At 42.9% G+C, this 24,075-nt stretch overlaps 1 protein-coding gene across 1 annotated transcript in view; it reads left to right on the top strand.

Annotated features, from left to right (window-relative positions):
* The window catches only part of ryr2a (ryanodine receptor 2a (cardiac)), a gene marked incomplete at both ends in the record, with an annotated part of 216,432 nt that extends 209,617 nt beyond the window's left edge, over positions 1-6,815 (top strand). Inside the window, 4 exons of the mRNA XM_083635808.1 lie at positions 3,119-3,183; positions 4,967-5,067; positions 5,595-5,646; positions 6,720-6,815. Coding sequence (XP_083491934.1) covers positions 3,119-3,183; positions 4,967-5,067; positions 5,595-5,646; positions 6,720-6,815 — 314 coding nt within the window. The remainder of the gene's footprint in view (positions 1-3,118; positions 3,184-4,966; positions 5,068-5,594; positions 5,647-6,719) is intronic.
* Positions 6,816-24,075: the final 17,260 nt, after the last annotated feature.

Genomic DNA, 24,075 nt, shown 5'->3' with positions numbered 1-24,075 from the left:
AGGTGGAAAGCTGGTGGGGTATGAGACGAGTCCTGGTCGCTGCACTAGCGTCTTCTCTGGTCGGTCTGTTGAGGGGGGCTTGGGCGCAATGGCGTCATCCTCCCACGCACCCTGCCTCCTGCCGGTGAAACTCCTCGCGGTCAGGTGAAAAGAAGCGGGTGGCGACTGCACATGTATCAGAGGAGGCATGCTAGTCTACAACTCTCCCCAGATCGGCAGTGGGGGTGGAGCAACGACCGGGACAGCAGGGGGAGTTGGCCAAGTACAACTGGGGAGAAAATGGAAGAAGGGAAGAAAAAAGGGGGGGGGGGGAATACCATATTGTTTTTGTGTGACTTTTCCTAATTGTGAAATAGCAAGGTTGGTCCACAGCGCAAAATGTTTCACAATAACGACTGTAAAATGGTTGAATCTCAACATCTACAATTGTAGAATCTCAATGTTGATTTGTTCATTTGAAAATGTCACGCAAATAAAACTACGCCGTTTATGTTTAGCCAACTAAAACTACTTGGTTAAGGTTAGTTATTATGGTTTGGGTTACAGTTAAAAACGGTACACGTCAGGAGTCAAACCGACTCTCACCCCTATGCGTCAGCTGCCTACTTCAATATGAGACTGTACTAATATCAGTCGTTAGGCTAAACGCTGGCCTCTAGCTGTGCTAATATCAGACTGTTGTTTGGCTAAACACTGGCCTCTAGCTGTGATAATATCAGACTGTGGTTAGGCTAAACACTGGCCTCTAGCTGTGCTAATATCAGACTGTTGTTTGGCTAAACACTGGCCTCTAGCTGTGCTAATATCAGACTGTGGTTAGGCTAAACACTGGCCTCTAGCTGTGCTAATATCAGACTGTGGTTAGGCTAAACACTGGCCTCTAGCTGTGCTAATATCAGACTGTGGTTAGGCTAAACACTGGCCTCTAGCTGTGCTAATATCAGACTGTGGTTAGGCTAAACACTGGCCTCTAGCTGTGCTAATATCAGACTGTTGTTTGGCTAAACACTGGCCTCTAGCTGTGCTAATATCAGACTGTGGTTAGGCTAAACACTGGCCTCTAGCTGTGCTAATATCAGACTGTCATTAGGCTAAACACTGGCCTCTAGCTGTGCTAATATCAGACTGTCATTAGGCTAAACGCTGGCCTCTAGCTGTGCTAATATCAGACTGTCATTAGGCTAAACGCTGGCCTCTAGCTGTGCTAATATCAGACTGAAAAATTAAATCAAAAACAGCACTCTCAGATATCTGTAAAGTGTAAACTTTTAATACGCACAGCAGCAAATATACAACGAACGTTTCAGCCTCACAGGCTTTCCTCAGCGTTGTAACAAACAGTGGGTGTGACCCATATAAGTAGGAGCCAGGACCATGCTGATTGAAACCAGCTGTGGGAAATGCATGCATCAATCAATCAATCAATCTTCAACATATCTAGAGCAAACAGAGTGGTCAAGAACCTACATAACAAATAAATAAGATGACCGCACAGCTGATCAGAATACATCAACATGACTGATTAAATCACTCACAGATCCTAAAAGAAATAAATCTGTGAACAAAATAAATGTAAAAAAATAGATAAATATGGACAATTGTAGATATATACAAGTCTCAATCTGTATAAATGGTATCTGTCACAATGATATAAAAAAATACCAGAAGCATATTAGAAGTAGCCTATAAGAAAAATGAGAAGAATTTAAGGAAACTCCTCAGTCTCGAACTGCATGACAGGAGCAGAAAACCCATCTCAAAATGTGTAAGCATGACCAATCACATATCAAAACACACATCAAAACAAGGGATCAAAACCATTTACAAGAAACAAGAGAGCAATAATTCTTCATTTAAACCCTTAGGATGCTCAGTCTGTAAGTGGTGAATCCAATATGCTTCTCTCTGGAGAAGTTTTCTCTCCCTGTCTCCTCCTCTCAGAAGTGGCCCCACTGACTCAATCCCCATAAAACGTAAGCTACAAACGCCATGGTCATATTTATTAAAATGTTTGGCAACCGGAGATTTCTCGTCACCCCTTCTGATGCTGCTCTTATGTTCGGAAATTCTAATTCTCAGTTGTCTTTTTGTTTTCCCAACATAGTACAAACCACACGGGCATTTTAAAAGGTAGACAACATGAGTGGACCGACATGTGATTCTATCTTTGACCATCATCGATTTCCCCGTATGGGGATGTGAGAATTGATTACCTTTAATCATGGCGTTGCAGCTTACACAATTCAAACACGGAAAATTACCTGGGGGAAGAGAATTTAAAAAATGTGTGGGTTTCACATAAAGATCGGTCTTTACAAGCTTGTCATTCACATTTTTTTGTCGCTTAGTGGCGAATATAGGATACTTGACAAACTCGCGACCCACAACGGGATCACTGGACAATATATGCCAATGTTTTCTAATGACATTCTTAACCGACTGGGAGATCGGAGAAAACGTTGTGGATAAAACAAGGGGCTGCTGTTTGAGAGGAGGAGGGTTGGGTTTCAAGAGACTCTCCCTATCTTTATCGCGGACCTTGGACATACAATCATTAAGCAGTTTTTGATCATAACCCTTTTCTAAAAAACGGGTGCAGAAAAGAAAAGGGTTCAGACTGTGGTTAGGCTAAACACTGGCCTCTAGCTGTGCTAATATCAGACTGTCGTTAGGCTAAACGCTGGCCTCCAGCTGTGCTTTGGGCTGTTGACCAACGTTACTGTGTCACAATTTTTGTGAGACTCTGTTGCTTCCAACTATAAAAAATAACGCCCTATAATGATTTTTTTTTAATGCAGAGCAAAGTATTGGAACCACTACTCTGTCCAATCCAGTATGGGACACCCAGGACACTCGTGAATGCACTGATTGGGGGAGTGCACATTTGATGTTGCTATCACAGGACAGTCTTTAGACTATCACAGGACAGTCTTTAGACTATCACAGGACAGTCTATCACAGGACAGTCTTTAGACTATCACAGGACAGTCTTTAGACTATCACAGGACAGTCTATCACAGGACAGTCTTTAGACTATCACAGGACAGTCTTTAGACTATCACAGGACAGTCTATCACAGGACAGTCTTTTGACACAATCTCTGCTCTTGCTTTTCCAGGTTTGATCATTGACGCGTTTGGAGAGCTGAGAGATCAGCAGGAGCAAGTGAAAGAAGACATGGAGGTACAGACAGACAGACACGTGCTAGCGCGCGTATGCAGCCATGCACGCACGCGCACACACACACACACACACACACACACACACACACACACACACACACACACACACACACACACACACACACACACACACACACACACACACACACACACACACACACACACACACACACACACACACACACACACACACACACACACCCCTTATGCGGGCTTAGTCCCAGATATCCCTTGTCATAGTTTTGCCAGGCCGGTTTTGCAGGGTATCTAGACAGTTTGTCAGCATCAATATTACAAGGTCTATCTGTGACTAGGTTGTTTTAGTTTTGTATGAAACTACTACTGTCTGTCGATTAGCAGCCTAGTGGCTGGAAAATCTGGGTGCTGTCTATTAGATCAGTGATTCTCAAAGTGGGGTACAGGGCAGGGCTAGTCTGGGCACCTTTCATCCCGCTTTTTGTCATGGGGCGTAAACCACGGAACCAGAATAAACACCGGAAGGCAGTGCACCAAAAAACGTCTTTGTTGCCGTTAGCTTGACGTCTCTTGCCTCGATTAATTGTCTGATGCAAAGCTTCTGTATCGGCTTAAAAGATGTGAGATTGTGAATCCGCAATGTTTCTAAAAGAACTTCTTCAAAAACTTCGTTCGGTACGTCCATCTTTTGTTTTGTTGTTTGCCGTTCTGATACTTGGGTTAAATTGTCAAGTTAACGTAAAAGTTGACGAGCTAGAAACGCTGCCCATCCGGTCTAGGGCGGGCTCTAGGCCGGAACCAGGTAGGGTGACAAAATCAATTGTGAGCGGAAGCCAGGCTCTTTCTCGCCGAGAAGAGCCTGGTGACGCAAGGTTAGGGCAGGGCTGTCGTGGTGTTAAAAAGAAAAAGAAAAAAAAGTGGATAAACTACAAACTCCATTCGCCCACCAGCATATGAGACTAGCACAACTGAAACCGAATCATCTCCCTATAAATATATCATTTTATCATCATCATTATCATCATCATCATCGTCAGATATCTTGAGCTGAGAGGTCAAGGGACGCCTTTGAAAATGGCCATGCAAGTTTTTCCCTCGCCAAAATTTAGCATAACTTTGGAGCACTATTAAGCCCCCTTCCTGACAAGCTAGCATAACATGGTACCAGTGGATGCATTAGGACTTCTAGTTTCATATGACACCAGTAGCTTCAGTCTAGCTTTAAAAATCAGCCCCCTAGCCTCTGAAAGACAGTAATATCGTCCGTTACACATCCAAACAGTGCAGCGCCCCTGGTGACCGCGGTGCCCTAGGCGACTGCCTATATGGCCTATGCCTAGAACCGACCCTGTTGTGAAGATTATCTTGCTGAACACAAACTTCGCTGTTTCATAAACTTTTTATAACCACAGGCCTTGTTTCATGCATTTAACCAAAATCCCCATACAAAACTCGCATCAACCCCACGGCGACAACCATTCTACCCCCAGTGATGACGGGTCTACCTGCAGCAATGATGGTTCTACCCACGGTGTTATCATTTTACTCAAGGCAATGACTTTGCTACTCATGGCGATGCCATGTTTACACAGGCATAGATGTTTCCTGCCACAGCAATGACACGGTGATGTGTATCTTCACAGATGCCATCAGATTCATATCACAGTATGCTCTGTACATTTGCACCTTGCATAAACATCACTCATGCAGAAGATCCACCAGGTGGAAATCGGGTCACAGATACAGACTCACACCCAGATTTGTAGAACAGTCACTAATGGAATATGCCCTCCATGTTTCCCTTGCAGACCAAATGCTTCATTTGTGGAATAGGCAACGACTACTTTGACACAGTCCCGCACGGCTTTGAAACACACACACTACAGGAGCACAACCTAGCCAACTATCTGTGAGTACAGCTGTGTGTGTGTGTGTGTGTGTGTGTGTGTGTGTGTGTGTGTGTGTGTGTGTGTGTGTGTGTGTGTGTGTGTGTGTGTGCATGTGTGCTTGTGTTGCTATACTTCTATTTGTGCTATGCAAGAACCAGTTTGAATTTTAGACTTTCAGAGTGAGGACATTTTGGTCAGTCATTCTACATAGGACGATTTTAAGAGTAGGATCAGGATTTGGGTTTAGAATTAAGAATAGGCTTAGATTAGGTGACATATTTACAGTTAGTTTAGGTTTAGGACTTGGGTTTTTATGGTTAGAAATTTGAATTAGGGTTAGTTTTAGGGTTGGGCTTATGATTAGTTTAGGATTGGGAATTTGTTCATGCATGCAGACATATGGTTTGTGTGTGTGTGTGTGTGTGTGTGTGTGTGTGTGTGTGTGTGTGTGTGTGTGTGTGTGTGTGTGTGTGTGAGTGCGCACACACACGTGTGTGTATGTTTGTGAATGTGTGCCATTTGTCTAATACATCTGTGTGTGTTTTAGATTCTTTGTGATGTATCTCATCAACAAAGACGAAACAGAGCACACAGGCCAGGTAAACCAGTTTTCTTTCAATTCCTCATCCTCTCATTTCTGTATTTCAGCATCTCACTCGGTGCTAATTCAGCTCATGAAGTGACAAAACTGAAAGCAGATACATGGTGCTATGTTTGTTACTACAGCCCTGCTTCCTATGCAATTTCTGTTGGCATCACACCACTGTTGCGGCGCCATCTTGAGGGCCAAACAAACGTACATATCTCAAAAACTATACATCGCATCGGTTATATATTGACATCCTGAGTGAGAGCAGAAGTAGCTGAAATGTCTTCCTTGAAATGTCCATATGCTATTATTAAATTAGTATTATTAATATTTTATTCCTGACAGGACAGGTGTTCATATGGTCTTGATAATCTCTATAGTCTCCGTGATATTAATAGCAGAAGTTGCAAGGGTCTTTACAGAGATTTTTTTTTTTATATTTGCGCTGGTTATATATATAAAAAACTCTTTCTCCCCCACTCTTCTCTCTCCCTCTTTCTCTCTCTCTGTCCCTCTCTCCTCACGCACCCGACGTACAATGAAGACCTACCCAACGCGCGCGCATGCACACACATGACACATACACACACACACACCCCCACACACACACGCACACACACACACACACACACACACACACACACACACACACACACACACGCACTAATGTAATAATTCCCAGAGATTTTACAAGATTATAAGAATATAATCTCTGGGAATGATTTCTTTCCATCCCGGGAGGCTAGTACCAGAGTATCCTGGCCAATCCAGGAGTTTGGCAATCCTATTTGGACCGGCACAAATGCAAAAATTGTATCAATTAAGATGATGAATTGGAACAAAGCAAATGAGCTACAGTTGTGAATACGCCCTAAGTGACCAACATCCTACCTACCTAAATCATATCTGACAACAAAAATATTCTCTGATTTGGATCTGAGAGAGAAAATCCCATCAAATGGGGGGAGAGGGGGTCCGTGGCCTTAATGTGGACTAAATGAGTAGTCACTGGTCATCTAAATGCTTAAAATATAAAATATGAATCTAAGCACTCACTTCTCGACTCTCTCAATATGTCTGCAGGAGTCGTATGTATGGAAGATGTACCAGGAGCGTTGCTGGGAGTTTTTCCCTGCCGGTGACTGTTTCCGGAAACAATACGAGGATCAACTCAACTGATCCCTTCATGGAGCAACAGACTCTTTCTCTTTCATACTGTAATCTACCTTCCACTCCATACGACCAGGCTCTCCCTCCGCAGTCATCCTCCCCCATTCCACTCAAGCCCAGCTCCAACTACAGCCCAAGCTTCAGGCCCAAAGCCCAAGATCCTAAGCTCAACACCTGCCTGTCACAGAGGAACTTCCTCCATATTCAATATTTACCACAGCTTCAGCCTCCGTGTGTGTCCCTGCCGCCCTCAACCACATGTCTACCGCCCATGCTCCTCGCGAGTCCCACTTCTACCAAACGACCGGTTCATCTAATGACAGCTCCTTTAGCTAGTCTCAGTCCAACCCCCTGCAGAGGACACACCTCCAGCACCATATCCCCCAGTCTTCTCTCCAGCCCAAACTTATATTCCTGATCTGACCTCCAGTTCCAGTTCCAGTCTTATTAGTCCTAGTCCCAGTCCTTCCCCCAGGCTCCAGATCTAGATTTATGACCCCAAGCCTTTCTCTACATCAACCCCGGCCCAAATCCCCACCTTCCAGCTCACTTTGTTTGGAATGCTACGGAGACTTTGTACATAAAAAACAATCTATGATTACACACTGTATAATGTGTAATTGGAGGCACAAAAGTGATGTTGGTTCAGATGATGACTTCTGTGCTTCACCTTATTCTACATTTGCTTTAAATTCACACTGACATGCAAACAAATTGAAAGGATGGAAGGAGTTAAGGGGAGATACAAGGATGTAGAGAGGAGGAAGGAAGGAAGGAAGTGGGAACACCACTTACTTAAATGTGAAACAATTCTGAGTTGTGAGACAGTGGTTAATATTCAACGAGTGGACAATGTTAGAAGAGACGACGATGATGATGATGATGACAATGACAAAATGTCCATGATAGCGTGTGAGAGTTACATTGAAATTTGTGGGTCTTGAGTCTGAACTAAGTTGTAAGGCGTACACTGCATGACGCATGGTGGAACATGCCAGTACTGTGTATGAGGGGTTCCTTAACCGTGCATTCACTCTGCTAGCAACATGATCAACACGCACAACCAATGTGATTTTGCTACATGAACAAATAGCTCATCAATAGCTGGCAAGCACAAAATGGTCAATTAGTTACAGCTATCCAAAGCTTGCCAGTTCAAACTGTGAAATATGCAACGGGGGGTGGGGGGTGGGAGCAGGTTGGGGACCCCTGCTCTACACGTATTTGAAAGATGCCAGGATTAAATGTTGCAAAAAATGATTGGCGGAAATGGTTACATTTCATTACATTACATTTTCATTTTTACGTTTTACATCGGAGCCTCTCGCACCACCCAGTCGGTCAGAACAACCATGGTGCTCACAGTGTGTGAACATGGTAAGCAAAAGGTAGAGAGATATAGATATAGACAGGGGTGGATATAGGGATGGTAGGAAGGAGAGGGAGGGGACAGGAGGATCCAGTGCCTTACTAAGCTAGGGCTTCACATAAATACAATCAGTAGTGATGGGGCCAATACTTGTTACAGGGTGGCTACTGTAAATGTGGATGAGAGAGAGGAATATGCATACATGTGAGCACTAAAGAAAAGAAAAGTGAGCTATGATAGAGAGATGGTTCTGGGAATAGAGAAAAGGAGATGGAAGGAATGAGAGCGAACTTCTGTATATGTCCCTCAGGACCTTGTTGTTAGGTTTAGGAGAAGACTGACACCACTCAATGATTCTTAAGCTGTTTTAATGGTGCAGAGCAGACCTGAATAAAAATATCATTTCCATGCATTTGACAAACTTAAGTTGCACTTGATTTATATCTCTAGGCACTGTAAGACAAGATCATTCAAGCTGGTGATGTTCAAACGTGAACAAAATAGCGAGTACGTTGTATTAAAAATGCTCCCAATTAATACATTTAATGTCTTAACGTTACATCAATGTTTGAACCTTGTGGGTCCTTCTTCTGGATCGACACAATGCAGCCCACTGAGTGAAAACATTGTAACTCATTCAATGTATTTCTTTCACAATATGCTGTTTTTTGTTTGTTTGGACTGATTGGCTCCTCGTCAGCTCTGATAGGAAGTGTGCGTTTGTATTGGTTTGAATGTGTTCAAAGTGGGCAATTGTTCAAGCAACATGTATGTTCAAGAAACCTTTTCAAATGTGGATCGTTCATATCTGAAGTCTTTTACTGACTTCTTTTGGTGATGCTCTTATGCAATACAGCAAACAGAGTTACAGTATAGACATTCTCCAAAAAACTATCTCAGAAAAGAAATAATTCATTGCATGTTTATTATGCAAGTTTAATGAAAAAGTTTAACAAATAAAAGACGCAAGATGATCTATATCGCACAAAAAAAGTTTTTCTAGGATTATTTAAGATTATTTAAGATTTATCTAATATTGTATTCAAGTGTTGTGGGCTTCATTGTAAATTTAGAACTCTTCAAGTCATTGGCCAAGAACGCATCCCTATGGGAGGCGGGGGGGGAGAATCTGGTTATATGCTTTTCTCTCATTTAACCATCTGTGTTTTAATATACTAAGTAAAATGTTCATTTACTGTATTTAGGTTTCAAGTTGGTTTAAGATCAAGCAATCGCCCTTCAGTGAGCATATTGGAGATGCCTGACCAGTGTAAAGTGACCATGTAACAAGGGCCTGCTTCATTTTGTCTCCCAGATCAATATGACAATTTATTTGCAAATAAAGTTACAAAAAAGTGAGGTTGTTGTGTTAAGTTAGTTTACCACTTGATTTTAATGTTGAGTGAGGACACAGCATGCTCACTCTAGATTTAACAGGAAGTAGTGACCATACTAGTATGATAGCACAATGGCTTTTAAGTTCCAAACCACACTATGCCAAAACCATGTGGGATGTTGGAAATGTATCTAATATATTCCATTGATCTTATTATATCACGCCATCAGGACCTTTCTTTCTTCCTTTCTTCCTTTCTTTCTTGAACTGAATGACTAATATGAAACTATTGCAATAACACTTATCAGTCTGGATAGCTCAAGTGATATATATATATATATATATATATATATATATATATATATATATATATATATATATATATATATATATGATTTTTTTCAAAGTTCATATTTACTGAACAGGGGTTAATTTGCAACACAGTAGTGCATCATGTAGACTTGTTGAGTACTGCTACTTCTGTATGTATGTTTGTATGTATGTATGTGTGAGAGAGAGATAATTGTATAAGATGGACTGGGTCCAAGAAATTAATGGATTTGCATGATTTTGAAAATAAAAAAGATGATTTGTTAACGTGTGTACAGGAGCATATTCTTGCAGATGAATGAAAGAGTAACACCACATTTAAAGATTCACATGTGCTGGATCTCAGTGGTTAGCACTGTCGCTTCATAGCCATACATACGATTGTGATCCTGATAACTAGGCCATGTGGACTCAATGCCTGTTGATATGTTTGCCCTGTGGTGTAGGCCTACTGAAGACTTCCACGGAGTCTCCCTGACCTCCACCCAATGCATGCTGGGACAGGCTCCAACCTCCTACCACCCTGAAAAGGAATAGAGAAAATGAATAAATGCTTCAAAGGGTTGTGAACATGAACAGCTGTTCTAGTGCTAGACATCAAAGAACTATGGCCTGATCTCAAACTGAATTGATTCAACCCTGCCGGTCATTCATGCGGGACCATTATTATTATAACCACATTTGGCAGCCAAGCTTTGGTCGAACCCACAGAACTTTATTTGAAATTCGATTCAAGATCCCAAGGTTTCCAAAGATTAAAAAAAAATGTCATGAGTAACAGGGAAATGTGTATTGGTGCTAGTCCAGGTGTTACAGATCACCCCTGCCAGCTTAGAAATGTTAAATGTTTATTTCTATTTGCTTTGGCTGTTTGTCGAATAGACCCTTCTCACGGGGGCCATTTTGTGTCGAGAAGCCAGGGTAAACACAGGTGCAAGCAAAACACTAATGAGGGTTTCCAAATCCCAATCATGGAAGTTGGAAACCCTCATTAGTGTTTTGCTTGCACCTGTGTTTACCCTGGCTTCTCGACACAAAATGGCCCCCGTGAGAAGGGTCTATAGATGTGTTGGTCTGAAGGGTATAGAGGGTGCCTTTTTGTCCATACGGGGCTGCCATACCTGTCTATAAGATGGCTGACGCCCCTGCACTCTCGAGCTCAGTCGAGTCCACACAGAAGATGGGGCTAGGGCCGCAACCATTGACAGTAAAAGCCGCAATGCAGGTTGTTGATATTGTTTATGCTAGTTTATGTCTCGTTTTGCATTGTTTGTCATTGTTGTCCTGTCCCGTGTTTATGGGACTCTCTGATCAGGTGAGGACTCGCTTGGATCCCTCACGCATCCAACCCTCGGAGCTTGCTCAGTGTCGCGACGCTCCCGATTACCCGTACAGTTTAAACCTGTCAATGTTTAAAATGTGTCAATTTGAGAATAAAATCACATAAAATAAAACAAATGTATTTTATGTATTTATAATACACAAAATATAAGGTCTGAAAGTATTTTGATACAAATTACATCTTATTTTTCTCTGTCCTGACAAATACAAATTACAAAATACACAAATCTTATTTTTCTCTGTCCTGACAAATACAAATTACAAAATACACAAATGTATTTGAAATACCTATTTTAAATACATCTATTTAAAATACTGCACATCTCTGCACACACACGCACGCACGCACGTGCACACACACACACACACACACACACACACACACACACACACACACACACACACACACACACACTACCTCGTACAAGCTTGGAGTGCAATATGACTGACTGATTATAATATTGACTAAGTGAAAATAATGACATCCCGCACCTTTCACTGCCTTTGCTAGTGTTCTTTTTTGTCTTTTCATTCAAATATACCGGTATATTATTGCTTATTGTTGTTTTTCTCCAGCGCCATGAAATTTGTCCCCCGCTTTTGACCCATCTTGGCTCATCCTCCATGGTCAGGCCAGGAGCATGGGCAGCTGCAGTGAAGCGCCCAGGGACCAACTTATTCCAACCGCCGCTGGTCAGACGACGATCTTCTACATGTTTTTAGTGGGGGTCCATATTGATGTTATATGGAAGAAACCCAAGGGCACAGGGAGAACATGCAAACTCCACACAGAGAGGCACTTTCGACAAGATAGCCCACCTGTTGACACTGGAGGTATGTCTATATCTGTGTCAACCCAGGCGGGAATCCAACCCAGGAACTTTTTACTGTGAGGCGAGAGTGCGAGGCAAGAACGCTACCACTGTGCTACCATGCCCCCCTTCTTCACCGGCACCACCTCCTGAGGCGGGGACTCCTGGTTGATCGCTAACGGCTCCTCATTCAGTGACTGATCATCAAGACACATTTCACTGTTGAAGCCACTTATATTACTGCTTGACTTTTTATGGAACTGGGGGTCTGCAGGCACAGTGATAAACTCAGGCACCTCCATGACATCGAAGAACTCGTCATCGTCCTCATCGCTTGCTGTGTCACCCGTTCCCAGGCCTGGTCCGGCAGAACCTTTGCTGTCTGTGGGAGTGTTCACCTGCGAGGCCCCTCTGCAAGCTCTCTCCAGGTGGTTGTGCTGCTTGGCCAGTTGCTCCAGGGGCTCCTCCAGCCTCACCCGCTGATCTTTCTCTGCCTGCAGGGCTTTCTGCAATTGTTTACTGTGGGCCTGGGCAAGTGCAAGGAAGTCTCGACACGCATTTATCATGACATTGGAGGCGATGCGGAACAGTTTGGACGTCTCCGTCACCTGCCTAATCTTATCCTCGGCCTCTGCAGTGAGACACAAGCTGTCCAGTTCTGACAAAGACCTCCGGAGGGCAGAGCCATGTTTCGAAATGAAGTCATTGCACGTGCTGAGATCCTCCACCTTGCTGCCCAGCGTCCAGAGTGTGGACTGGACTTCAGTGTTTTGCATCCCGCCACCCTGTCCAGGCGGCGCCAAGGCAGAGGATGGAGAGAAGTCATCCCCAGAGTCATCTGACTCGGCCTGCATGCGGGCAGCCTTGGCTTTGGCCATCTCCAGAGCAGTGATCCAGCGCTGACGCTCCACCTCACAGCTGGCTTTCAGGTGGTATGTCTGTGCCCCATTAGAGATCACGAAGTTGCAGGCATCCTCCACAGCGATAGTTGCTGTGACCAAGTTGATCGTGCCCCTAGACATGTAGCCCATCTCTGCCTGGGTCCTGTAGTACGACAGTAATCCGTTGCTCAGGACAACCCATCTCCGTTGATAACCCTTCATATAATTTGTCCATTTTAACAACCATCCTTTGTATGTGTGGCCAGCTGGGAATGGAGTGGGGGTCTTGGGCTTCATCACAGCCCCCAAATCACGATGCAGATTTGATCAGCCTTGACATGTCCATCAGGCAACCAGACACCCAGTGAAATCATAGCTAACTTTGACCCCCATAAGTTAGGTAGCTCACTTACGCTAGATCAGCTACAAAACAACCACATTGGCGACTTGGTTGATGCTCTATGTTGTAGCTACAGGTTCAAGTGATATTGACTGGGCTATGAGCAAGAGTAATCCATCCCATTTATAACCTCAGCAGGGAAGGATTTATGACATCACTGATTATGTCACAATGTCTATGGGTCTATGACGTCATCAGAGATGTATGACATCACTGATGATGTCACAATCTCTATAAGTGATCATCAGCTCTTATGTTACATAAAGGCATCCTTTATGTTGCATTACTGCCTCCTTCTGTATTTATCCTTCCACTGTTTCTCTCAATCATCAGCTCACATTAATGTTCATTAGTTCATTGTGACATCATCTCTTGCCCCGGAAGTGAGTTTCCCATTCATTTTCTCGATAGACATTTAGAATAATCCTTATATAACGCGTTTTAAGGCTGGAACCAAGCAACCCGTGACCTACTGAATTGGGAATGACCATAAAACATTTCAATTGGAGCAAAAACAAAAAATATCAACAGGGAAAAATCGAAATCGAATACTCATCCCAGCCGCTTTCACACTGGGCTGCAAACCGATCCAATGGGTGTTGAAGGTCATAGAAAGCGATGCTGCCATTAGGGAGCTCATCAGGGAGAGGCACCCACTGAGAAAAGGGTCCGACTTCCTACCGAGAATCCGGACACAGCTCTCGCTTTGGGGTACAGAGATTGGATGGCCCTCAATAGTAACCCCCGCACCTCATACTCCTGCAGCACCTCCCACAATATCTCCATGGGGACCCGGGCATACGATCCAAGATTCAAGATAATTTTAATAGCCATAGTGAGTAATCATGTTACAAACGAGGAATTTGTCTTTGTGCAATATGCAGTGCAGCGATCACAGCAATAACAGAAGATGAATGATTGAGCAAACACAACAATCTCAAACTATAAATTATAAAGTACAAAGTAAAATATCCATATACATATATATATATATATATGTCCATGTAAGTACAGTAAAGTTCTTTAAGTGGTATATAATGGACAGGCAGGGGGTTAATCTCCATGTAAAATGCTGATGAGAAAGGCCAGAGTACACAGTATTATCACTGGTAATGTTGTATCAGCATACCAAAATATGCCATTTATGCAGTGTCTACTGCTACCCCAGCAGTGGCCAGCAGGGTTCTCAGCAGCCAGAGGAGACCATGAGTAGTCACTGAAAAGACTGACAAAATAAATAAATGCAAATAAACACAAATATGTAGTACATTCTTTGTAGAGAGCATATCAAGCATGTGGCTGCTCTAAGTCCATCAAGACACAGACATAACAGTGCACTGTTAAATGCCCTTCTCCTTGATATAGTCAATGACAATATATTATAACTCGGCCGGCCACAGAATGCGCAAGATACATTGGAAATATTACTTTGACCCATCTAAAATCATGTCCGTCTGAGACCTAGTTACGGTGTCCGCGTGTTGCTAATTTAGACTTCCTACATTAAATAATGTCTTGGACTATTTTCTATAATGAAGACTACTTAGCAGCTAACGCCCAGTTCAGGTCATATCACAGTGCACGCCCCCTTTCTTTGAGGTTGTATAACCCATTCATTGTTAGGCTCGCCCCCCTTCTCTGATGCTGTCTCCTCACCCATTCACAGTTTACCACACATGTGGCAATAACCAATCAGCCCAAGCTATTCCTCTCCAGCTGATCCCAATCACCTAATCAGCGTAGTATATCAGGGTCTATGTTTTACTGTTTGCTATGTGCTGTATGCGCCATATGTCATTCTCAGTTGCTGATCATCATCGCTAAAGCAGTTTTTGCCCCACCTCCTCCCCTGACCACCACCATCGTCCTGACTCCTGATTGAAGAATTCCCTATGGGGGATTTCCTATCCTATTCTTCACTGACAACGCCCTCTCATCATCTCAGGAGAGCGTCATCATATCATGGAGTCATACGCCAAAATTAATTTGTTGTATCATTAAAGCATCATTAAAGCTTGTTAAACTTTCTACTAGTCTCTCATGATTGAAATGCTGTTGTAGCGGAGCCCAGCAGTGTGTCGTTGGGTCATTAATAAACCAAATTAAATCTGTTATTTTTCTGTTTTTTGTTTGTTTTTTGGTACTGCTATTTTACATTGAAGTCAATGGTGAGGTGGCTTGTGTTTTCCCCCTAAAAGGGGGCGGGACCATAATTGGCCCATTGACCAATCACAGCCCGGCTCTGTGGGGCTCCGGGCGGCACTACTGAAGCTGGAGTGTGAACCGAGCAGAGAGGAGGTGAACCGTACCAGTTTGACTCCCGGTGCAGACCAGTGTGCTGCCTGAGCTGAGCTTACTGGATACAACAAATCACTGGGGACCAGTGGACTGGTAAGTGCGCTGAATCAACACACACACACACACACACACACACACACACACACACACACACACACACACACACACACACACACACACACACACACACACACTTGTTTTTTCCAAGTTAGCATTGTTGTGGAAAGCTGAAACATGCAACAGGGAAACTGATAAACATTGAACATGAATGAAGATGAAGAATGACATGATATATAATATAAGATGTGCAAAGTGTATGATTTCTATGATATCAAAGGTAGATTATATGTGATAAAAGGCAAGTAGCTGATAGAGATCGGTCTAGCAGTCTAAAAAACAGAACACTGTCAAGAGGCTTGTGATCTACCACAATGATAAACATGTTAGGTTTGATTGAAACAATCGGGAACAGTGAAACAGTGTGTATTAAATGGAAATCTGTGTGGCAGTCCATTAAAGGCAGAGATGTACATCTCTTACAATATTATTCATTAGGCAAACATCAGAAAATTACATTCAGTTTAACGTCATGTCATCTATATATACAATTTTAGTATGTGGGCGATATTTATGTTTGTTTGTATGTTTCAATTCTGTGTCCAGTCACAGCTACGCCGTTTCAAGTGCGATCAGGCTGAAACTTTCAAGGGGTGTAAAGGGCACCAGTGCTGGTGACCTGACAGAGCCAGATTTTTTAATTAGGCTAATTAGCTAATGATGTGATGTCATCAGCAGTGTTGGGGGTAACTCATTACAAAAGTAACATATTACATGTAATATATTACTTTTAGCAGTAACTGAGTAATATAACTTATTACTTATAGGATTTCAGTAATATTATACCAGTTACTTTGTCAAGTAACACAAGTTACAAATTGAGTTACATTTGATTAAATCAAAGCACATACTGTATTTAAAAAAGATAACAATCATTTCCTAATCAAACTGTGTGTTTTTATGCAAATAACCACTATAGATGACAATAACAAAGGAAAATTATAACATTTAGAATTTTGGACGGGTTACACTGACTTCAAGGCAGTTGAAATTATTTTTCGGAATGGTTCCGGGGCGGCGATGTCATTCTGCTGCTGCTGTTGTTTTGGTAAAAGTAATGCAAAAGGAGTGTAATAAGTAACAAGTTACTCTACACAGAAAGTAATAGTGTCAAAGTAAGGGCAAAACAGCTGCTGGGACAGGCGAGGACGAGCTATGGGCGAGGCCGCGCATCGCCTAGATTAATCACTAATGCTATAATTAATAGCCTATACTATAATATTAGTCTATATTTATTTTTCCCCTTTGCTTTGAGTAGCCTACATTCAGCTGTCAGCTGAGCTCATGGCTGCATGCTTCTATCAAACGAAACAAATGCGGGCTGATGGAAACGTGCTTCTCCTGTCTCAATCTCCCTCTTTCTCCAAAATCCCACTCTGCTATTGTCACTCACTTGTCCTCTCTCTCTGCAATGAAGAATGAAACACGAACGGCCGGCAGGCTGATGACTATTTTGTGTTGTTCTCTCGCTGTGAGGCTGTGAGGAGCTTGTGCAGAGGAAACACTGCTAGTTTGTCAACTGGTCAGATTGTGTTTCCTTTCAGCTATACAGCACCATGAACAAAGCTGTCCTGTGCATGTTAGCAGATTATTATGTTATTTTTGTGTTCAAGTGTGTTCTAGTGATCAATTGTCCAATCAGCTTCCATTCTTTTCACATTTTATAATATCTTTAAATGTTATTGGCTGGCATTCCTCCAGATTGACTAATAGGAGCTCATGTATCTTACTTTGGAAGCCAACCTATAAGTCAAGTTATCCTTTATTTATCCCCATGGGGAAATTCATCCTCTGCATTTGACCCATCCTCTACTAGGAACCTTCCTAGAACTAGGAGCAGTGGGCAGCCGCAGTGCAGCGCCCGGGGACCAACTCCAGTTCTTTTGCCAGTACCTTGGTCAGGAGCACTGACAGGAGTCTTAACCCTCACATACATGTCTTTTGGTGGTGGTGGGAAACCAGAGCAGCTGGAGAAAACTCACACGAACACGGGGAGAACATGCAAACTCAACACAGAAAGGACCTGGGACAGACCAGGGTTCGAACCCGGGACCTTCTTGCTGTGAGGCAACAATGCTAACCACTGAGCCACCGTGCCGTCCTTATGCCCAGTAAGGAGCTGTCATTCATTGTTCCATATATAGACCTAAACCAGTCAAGTCTGAGACCTTTAGCATAGAGTTAACCAAATTTGGATCTCCCCTCACCCCTGCCTCAATAGAAAACAAACAGAGTGAATCAGTCCATTTAAGACTAATTCTTCCTGTCATCATTTCTGACTACCTCTTTCTTTATATACCTAGATATGGATTTATTTCAGGGGGTTTCAGCCAACTGTTAAAGGCCTAGGACAGAAATGGAGTACAGCACCACATGTGGGACCAAGATCTCCAAACTACTAACTTTGCCTGTGCTACTGTAATATCATTGTACTGTAAACCTTTTACTTTGCTCTCAAATTGTTTGACAAGCTGTATAGTAAGAAAAATGATTTTATGTCCATATGGCTGTTTAACACAACAGCAGTGTTGTTTTAACAGTGTTAGAATAGTTTTAATTCTATCTACATGTGTTACAACCTCACCCTAAGCCCTCCTGTCTACATGTGTTACAACCTCACCCTAAACCCTCCTGTCTACATGTGTTACAACCTCAGTCTAAACCCTCCTGTCTACATGAGTTACAACCTCAGCCTAAACCCTCCTGTCTACATGAGTTACAACCTCAGCCTAAACCCTCCTGTCTACATGAGTTACAACCTCAGCCTAAACCCTCCTGTCTACATGTGTTACAACCTCACCCTAAACCCTTCTGTCTACATGTGTTACAACCTCACCCTAAGTCCTCCTGTCTACGTGTTACAACCTCAGCCTAAACCCTCCTGTCTACATGTGTTACAACCTCACCCTAAGCCCTCCTGTCTACATGTTTTACAACCTCACCCTAAGCCCTCCTGTCTACATGTTTTACAACCTCACCCTAATCCCTCCTGTCTACATGTGTTACAACCTCACCCTAAACCCTCCTGTCTACTGTGTTTGTTACAACCTCACCCTAAACCCTCCTGTCTACTGTGTTTGTTACAACCTCGCCCTAAACCCTCCTGTCTACTATGTTACAAGTTACCTCACCCTAAACTCTTGTGGATTTGAAAAAGGCTTATAGCTCAGAGCTCTGTGGGAGATGCTGTGGGAGTATGGGATGCTGTGCGTCCGCATTCTTGGCTTTAAGTGAAACACGTTTAAGGTGAGCATCAAACCCCGACCCAACTAAAGGAGTTTAGGTCTTTCAGGTTCCTTACAAATTCTACTGACACCACTGGTCCTATTTTGTTGAAACTTAGAGGGGTGATGCACCTTGTTAAAGACTGATAGGGGTGCCTCTGTGGAGTATATAACATGTATATATATGTATATGTTTAGCCTAATTTTCTTTACATAGCCTTTCTAATGTAGTTAACAGTGGAATCCGGAGCTTTGTACACATAGTCATCCATGTTTTTCCACAGATTTTGGAATTGTCATTTGAATACATTCATATATTTCTTTTTTAAATACGTATTTCTTCTTTGATGTGCCCTTTCACTATTTGCTGCAGCAATGGCCCTATTTCCCTATGGGAACAAAAGAAAAAAAATCTAAATCCTGTTACGTCAGTCAGAGCTGAAGTGGATCAAAGACATTTTCTGAGGAGCGGTGTGATGGTTCTGGCTTTAATTAGTATAGCCTGTATTAGTGATATCATCTATTCTTTACAGGCTATGCTAATCTATGCCAGAATCAGCAATGCAATGGGACCAGTGGAATGGAACACTTCTGCTGGAATGAAGTTCACTTAGCCCAGCATCTGCCATTAATGTGTGTAACTATTTCACTAGTGGATTGTACCATACTGTAGGAAACCATGAATTGTCTGGAGTCAGTATGTTAATGGAGACCAATGGAGTGGATCATTTTCATCAAACAAGGAAATGGAGGCTACTGTTTCCTGATGAGAGACAGCTCAAAAAGCGAGAGAGAGAGAGAGAGAGAGAGAGAGAGAGAGAGAGAGAGAGAGAGAGAGAGAGAGAGAGAGAGAGAGAGAGAGAGAGAGAGAGAGAGAGAGAGAGAGAGAGAGAGATTGGCTGATGTGCCTACAATAATGAAGCAGGGAATGTGGGTCCTTAAAGCCCCTAGAAGGAACTTTAACTGGTTATGAAACAGTTTCAATGTAATAATGATGCCTCTGACCTACATCAACAAATAAAACTATCAGCGAGAAGATTGGCTATTTATTTCTACAGTATATAGTTACTCTAAATGCCTGTGCTCGGGCTGGGACAGCAAGTGAAGCCCTGCCGCCCCTGGTGGCACCAGGAAGAGGCTCGGGCATGACCGCCCGCCTGGGTAAACCCAGCCTCCACGTGACCTCTTATGTACTATCAGTCACGAAGAAACTTACGCTACAGGCATAGCCTGTGACGTCACGATGAAGGCTGGGTTTACCCAGGCTACCCCTTACCCACCGATCGAAACCATGGATGTAAAATCTCCAGTGAAACAAGGAAGTGCTCAGCAAAGCCTGACAATAACAACTTAGTCCAAATCTAAACCTGAAACAAAACACTTAAGCTACTGACCGAGTACGAGTATCTCCTACTACTGTATGTCCACGATCCTAGATTGTTCCTACAGTGCGTCTGATATTGGTGACCTCTGACCTGTTCAACTGGAGTAACTGGAGGTTAAATGCCTTTCTTGAAGGCAGTTGTTGAGGAAGGGGAGACGGTTACAAGTTCACCAGCCTGCTCCTCTAAACCTGAGGCCTCGCAGAAACTTTGACAATGATGAGTATGTTTTACATGCACGCCAATCCCCCGACTACAACCAGTAAATAGACAATATTTTGATGCTTACATGGTATGTACATGACAATTTCAATAGTCGGAGTAGGCCTATTCCCTTAATCAGGTTAAGATTGAGTTGCATGTCAAAAGTCAATATCAAATCAAAGTTGCATCTGGCAATTTCTGAAAACATTCAAGCAGAAGTGGGTAGACTGTAAAAGGTGGGAGATATTTCTCAGCAGTCACTTCAGTGTAAAAAAAAAAAGAAGAAGAAGAAGAAGCTTTTAAACTGCCTTTAGAATGATTGAGAGGAGCACATGAGCAGTTCTCCAGCAGCTTTGGATGGCTGCCTGTCTTTACAGCGGAAGTTTCCGGCAGTATGTGTCACTATAGCACTCCACTCTCGTCAGAACCTGGACATTTTTCTCTCCTCTTGAGTCAGCCTGTATCCTGTGGTCTTAAAAATATATTTGTCTAATTACTAGACCGACCAGACTGATAACCTGTAGATCAGGACAATAATTATATTCAAATGCATACTAAGAAATTATTGTGTGGATAAAATGGATTAGGATAAAATGCTTGTTTTAATTCATGTTTACCCCCATTGACTATTAATGGAGTGCGGGTGGGGGGGGGGGGGGGGGGAGGCGAGTGTCGGATTGTATCTGCTAGTGAATTAGGGCTATACAAATAAACTTGACTTGGCTTGACTTGAATGGAGCCGCGGTAACAGCAGCAACTTGTTCCTACTCCGCCTACCCTCTCTGGCGGGTGCTGGGTGATGGGAAACACGTCAAGAACTCTGCGCGGCTTGTGATATCTTTTTTGTTTGCTTGTTTGTTTGGGGGCGGGGAAAGTGTCACCACAGACACAAGTTCATAAATGTTGCAATACAGAGAGATGCAAGGGCTTTCATCAATGGACCATAGGCTCAATCACCAAAGAGTATAGTCAAGGCAAGAGGCGAAACTGTTCTGTTTTTGTTTGTTTATTTTCACAATGCTGCAGTCATTATGTTGCAGTGGAACAAGCTATTAGCCTTCGGTTCTTATCAAAGTTCTTTGGCCCAAATATGATGTGTGATTATACAGCACGCGCTCATACCCAAACCCATACTGTGCTTTATTTTTTATACCAATAACAATCTGGGTAAATCAGTGTCACTTTTTCATGTGCTTTTTGGATTAAACACTTCATTTAGTTTGTTTAACCATAACACAGATGTCTGTTCCAGAAAATGGCCTCCTTTTTAAGAGTGTTAAATCAAATGCTGTACAAGTCAATGCCATATCCTGTCTCTGTCAGTGAATTACTGCAGGTTGAGCTGAGGCTCTTGATGTGGGGATCTTAAATATAAGCACAAGTTAAGCCCACTGTTTTCAAGAGGAAGGATCTTGCCATGAAAACGTGTGTGTGTGTGTGTGTGTGTGTGTGTGTGTGTGTGTGTGTGTGTGTGTGTGTGTGTGTGTGTGTGTGTGTGTGTGTGTGTGTGTGTGTGTGTGTGTCAAACAAATTTAATACAGACCATAATATTTGGAAAGGACTAGGAATAAAGTTGTTCAGGAATTATGGTATGCACAAACTTATAATACTCAACTTACAGATATAATAATGCCAAACAAAATAGATAATTTATTTGGAAATACCTGAATAATTTGACTAACAAATCAAAAAAGAGGATTAAAGGATTTTTGCAGATGGAACCCAGACTAACGGCACTCAATATGCACAGGAGTTCAATATGAACGCAGCCCCACTTTCCCCCGTCACCCTGACGGACTTCCCAGTCAACACTGTGGAGTCCTTTCACTTCCTGGGTTCAATCATCAGCCAGGACCTGAAATGGGAGCTGAACATCAAAGCTCTCACCAAGAAGGCACAACAGAGGATGGACTTCCTGTGGCGGCTGAGGAAGTTGAAGGTACCAAATGCAGCGTTGGCACTTTTCTACACCTCCACCCTCGAGTCCATCCTCACCTCCTCCATCACCATCTGGTATGCTGCTGCTGCTGCCCGCAAGGACATCTCCAGATTGCAGTGCATCATTTGCCATGCTGAGAAGGTGGTTGGATGCAGCCTGCCCTCCCTTCAGGATCTACACACTGCCAGGACACTAAAGTAGTCTCTGAAAATCATGGCCGAGCCCTCCTACCCAGGTCATAAACTCTTCAAGGCCCTCCCCCATGGCAGAAGACTGATGTCTGATGTCTGGCAGTACCAGAACCTCTCGGCACAGGGACAGTTCCTTCCCAACTGCCATCCTCCTCTTCAATGAGACTCAAAAGCCTCCACAAATCAGGACCTTATCACTCCCCTTAACACCCCCACCCCCCTTCCCCCCTGGAGCACAACTGGCTTAGTAATGAGCTGGGATCACCCCCATGGACATTATCCCACGGACACTATTCTACCCCCATCCCATATTAAAGGTCACTTTAAAGGACTTTTTACTTTGCATTTTATAACTGGAGATTGTTTTCTGTATTGCTCAATCTTCTAGTGTGACCTCATTTGTAACCTAATTACTTAGTGGCTATTAAAATTAATCTTGAATCTTGAAACACTGCAGCTCACAGTCAAAAATGCCCTCTAGAGGCCATCTGGCAGAGTGCATCATCTCACTGACCGACCGACCGACCGACCGACCGACCGACCGACCCGCCGACCGACTGACCTCAATTTGCCTCATGATGCCCTTGGCTGCGCCATGGAAAATATAAATAAACACTTTTTTTTTACATCCCCTCTCCTCTCCAGATGTCCATTGGCCATCATGAGTCTGAACTTCAGCTCTGATCCCGTCCTCTTCCTCAATAACAGCTCTCCCGGTATGAGAGACCAGCCTGACACCGCCATCGTAGCCAAGTCCACCCTCTTAGGTACTGGAGGAATCTGGTTCCTCAATCAACAGTGCTTAATAACTCTGTAATAAATATGTAATACAAATATTAATGCAGCTTTATAATATACTTTATATATATATATTATACTTTATATAGTGATGTTTTAATGGCGTGTGCAGGTGGAGGTTAGTCTTACACCCCAATAATACAGGATCATAATCTGTATGTATCTAAAGTTCATGTATTTATTTGTCATATAAATGGCATTATCTTTATAATGTTTATAATGCATGGTCACAAACATTTACTCGAAATGGAACGAATTTATGGCTTGTCGAAAAACGGTTGTTAACCACTCATCCATCGCTATGTTATCATAGTGACGTTTTTTTAAACTATAGATTACATCATAGCACAATGTAGTGAATGAAAAAACCTGTAAATAAAATGTCGCCCAAATTCACACTTACATTATCCTTTTCTGCTAACTCGCAACATCACACTAGTCGGACTCAGAAGACGTGTGTACAGTAGGCTACGCATGTGGTGTGAGAGATGTGTATGCAAATTGTCACGGCCTGTAATTTCGGAAACCTGTTTGCAAAGTGTGGTGCAGCACACTCTTTGTGTGTGCGCATGGTTTATACATTTGGCCCTTGTTATTTCATTTGTTATATTATGAATGTTTTGTCACAACTTCAGGTGGCACTTACC

This window comes from Poromitra crassiceps, assembly GCF_964638095.1.
Source record: "Poromitra crassiceps genome assembly, chromosome: 4".
NCBI classification, from domain to species: domain Eukaryota; kingdom Metazoa; phylum Chordata; class Actinopteri; order Beryciformes; family Melamphaidae; genus Poromitra; species Poromitra crassiceps.
This window is presented reverse-complemented; position numbering and strand designations above follow the sequence as displayed.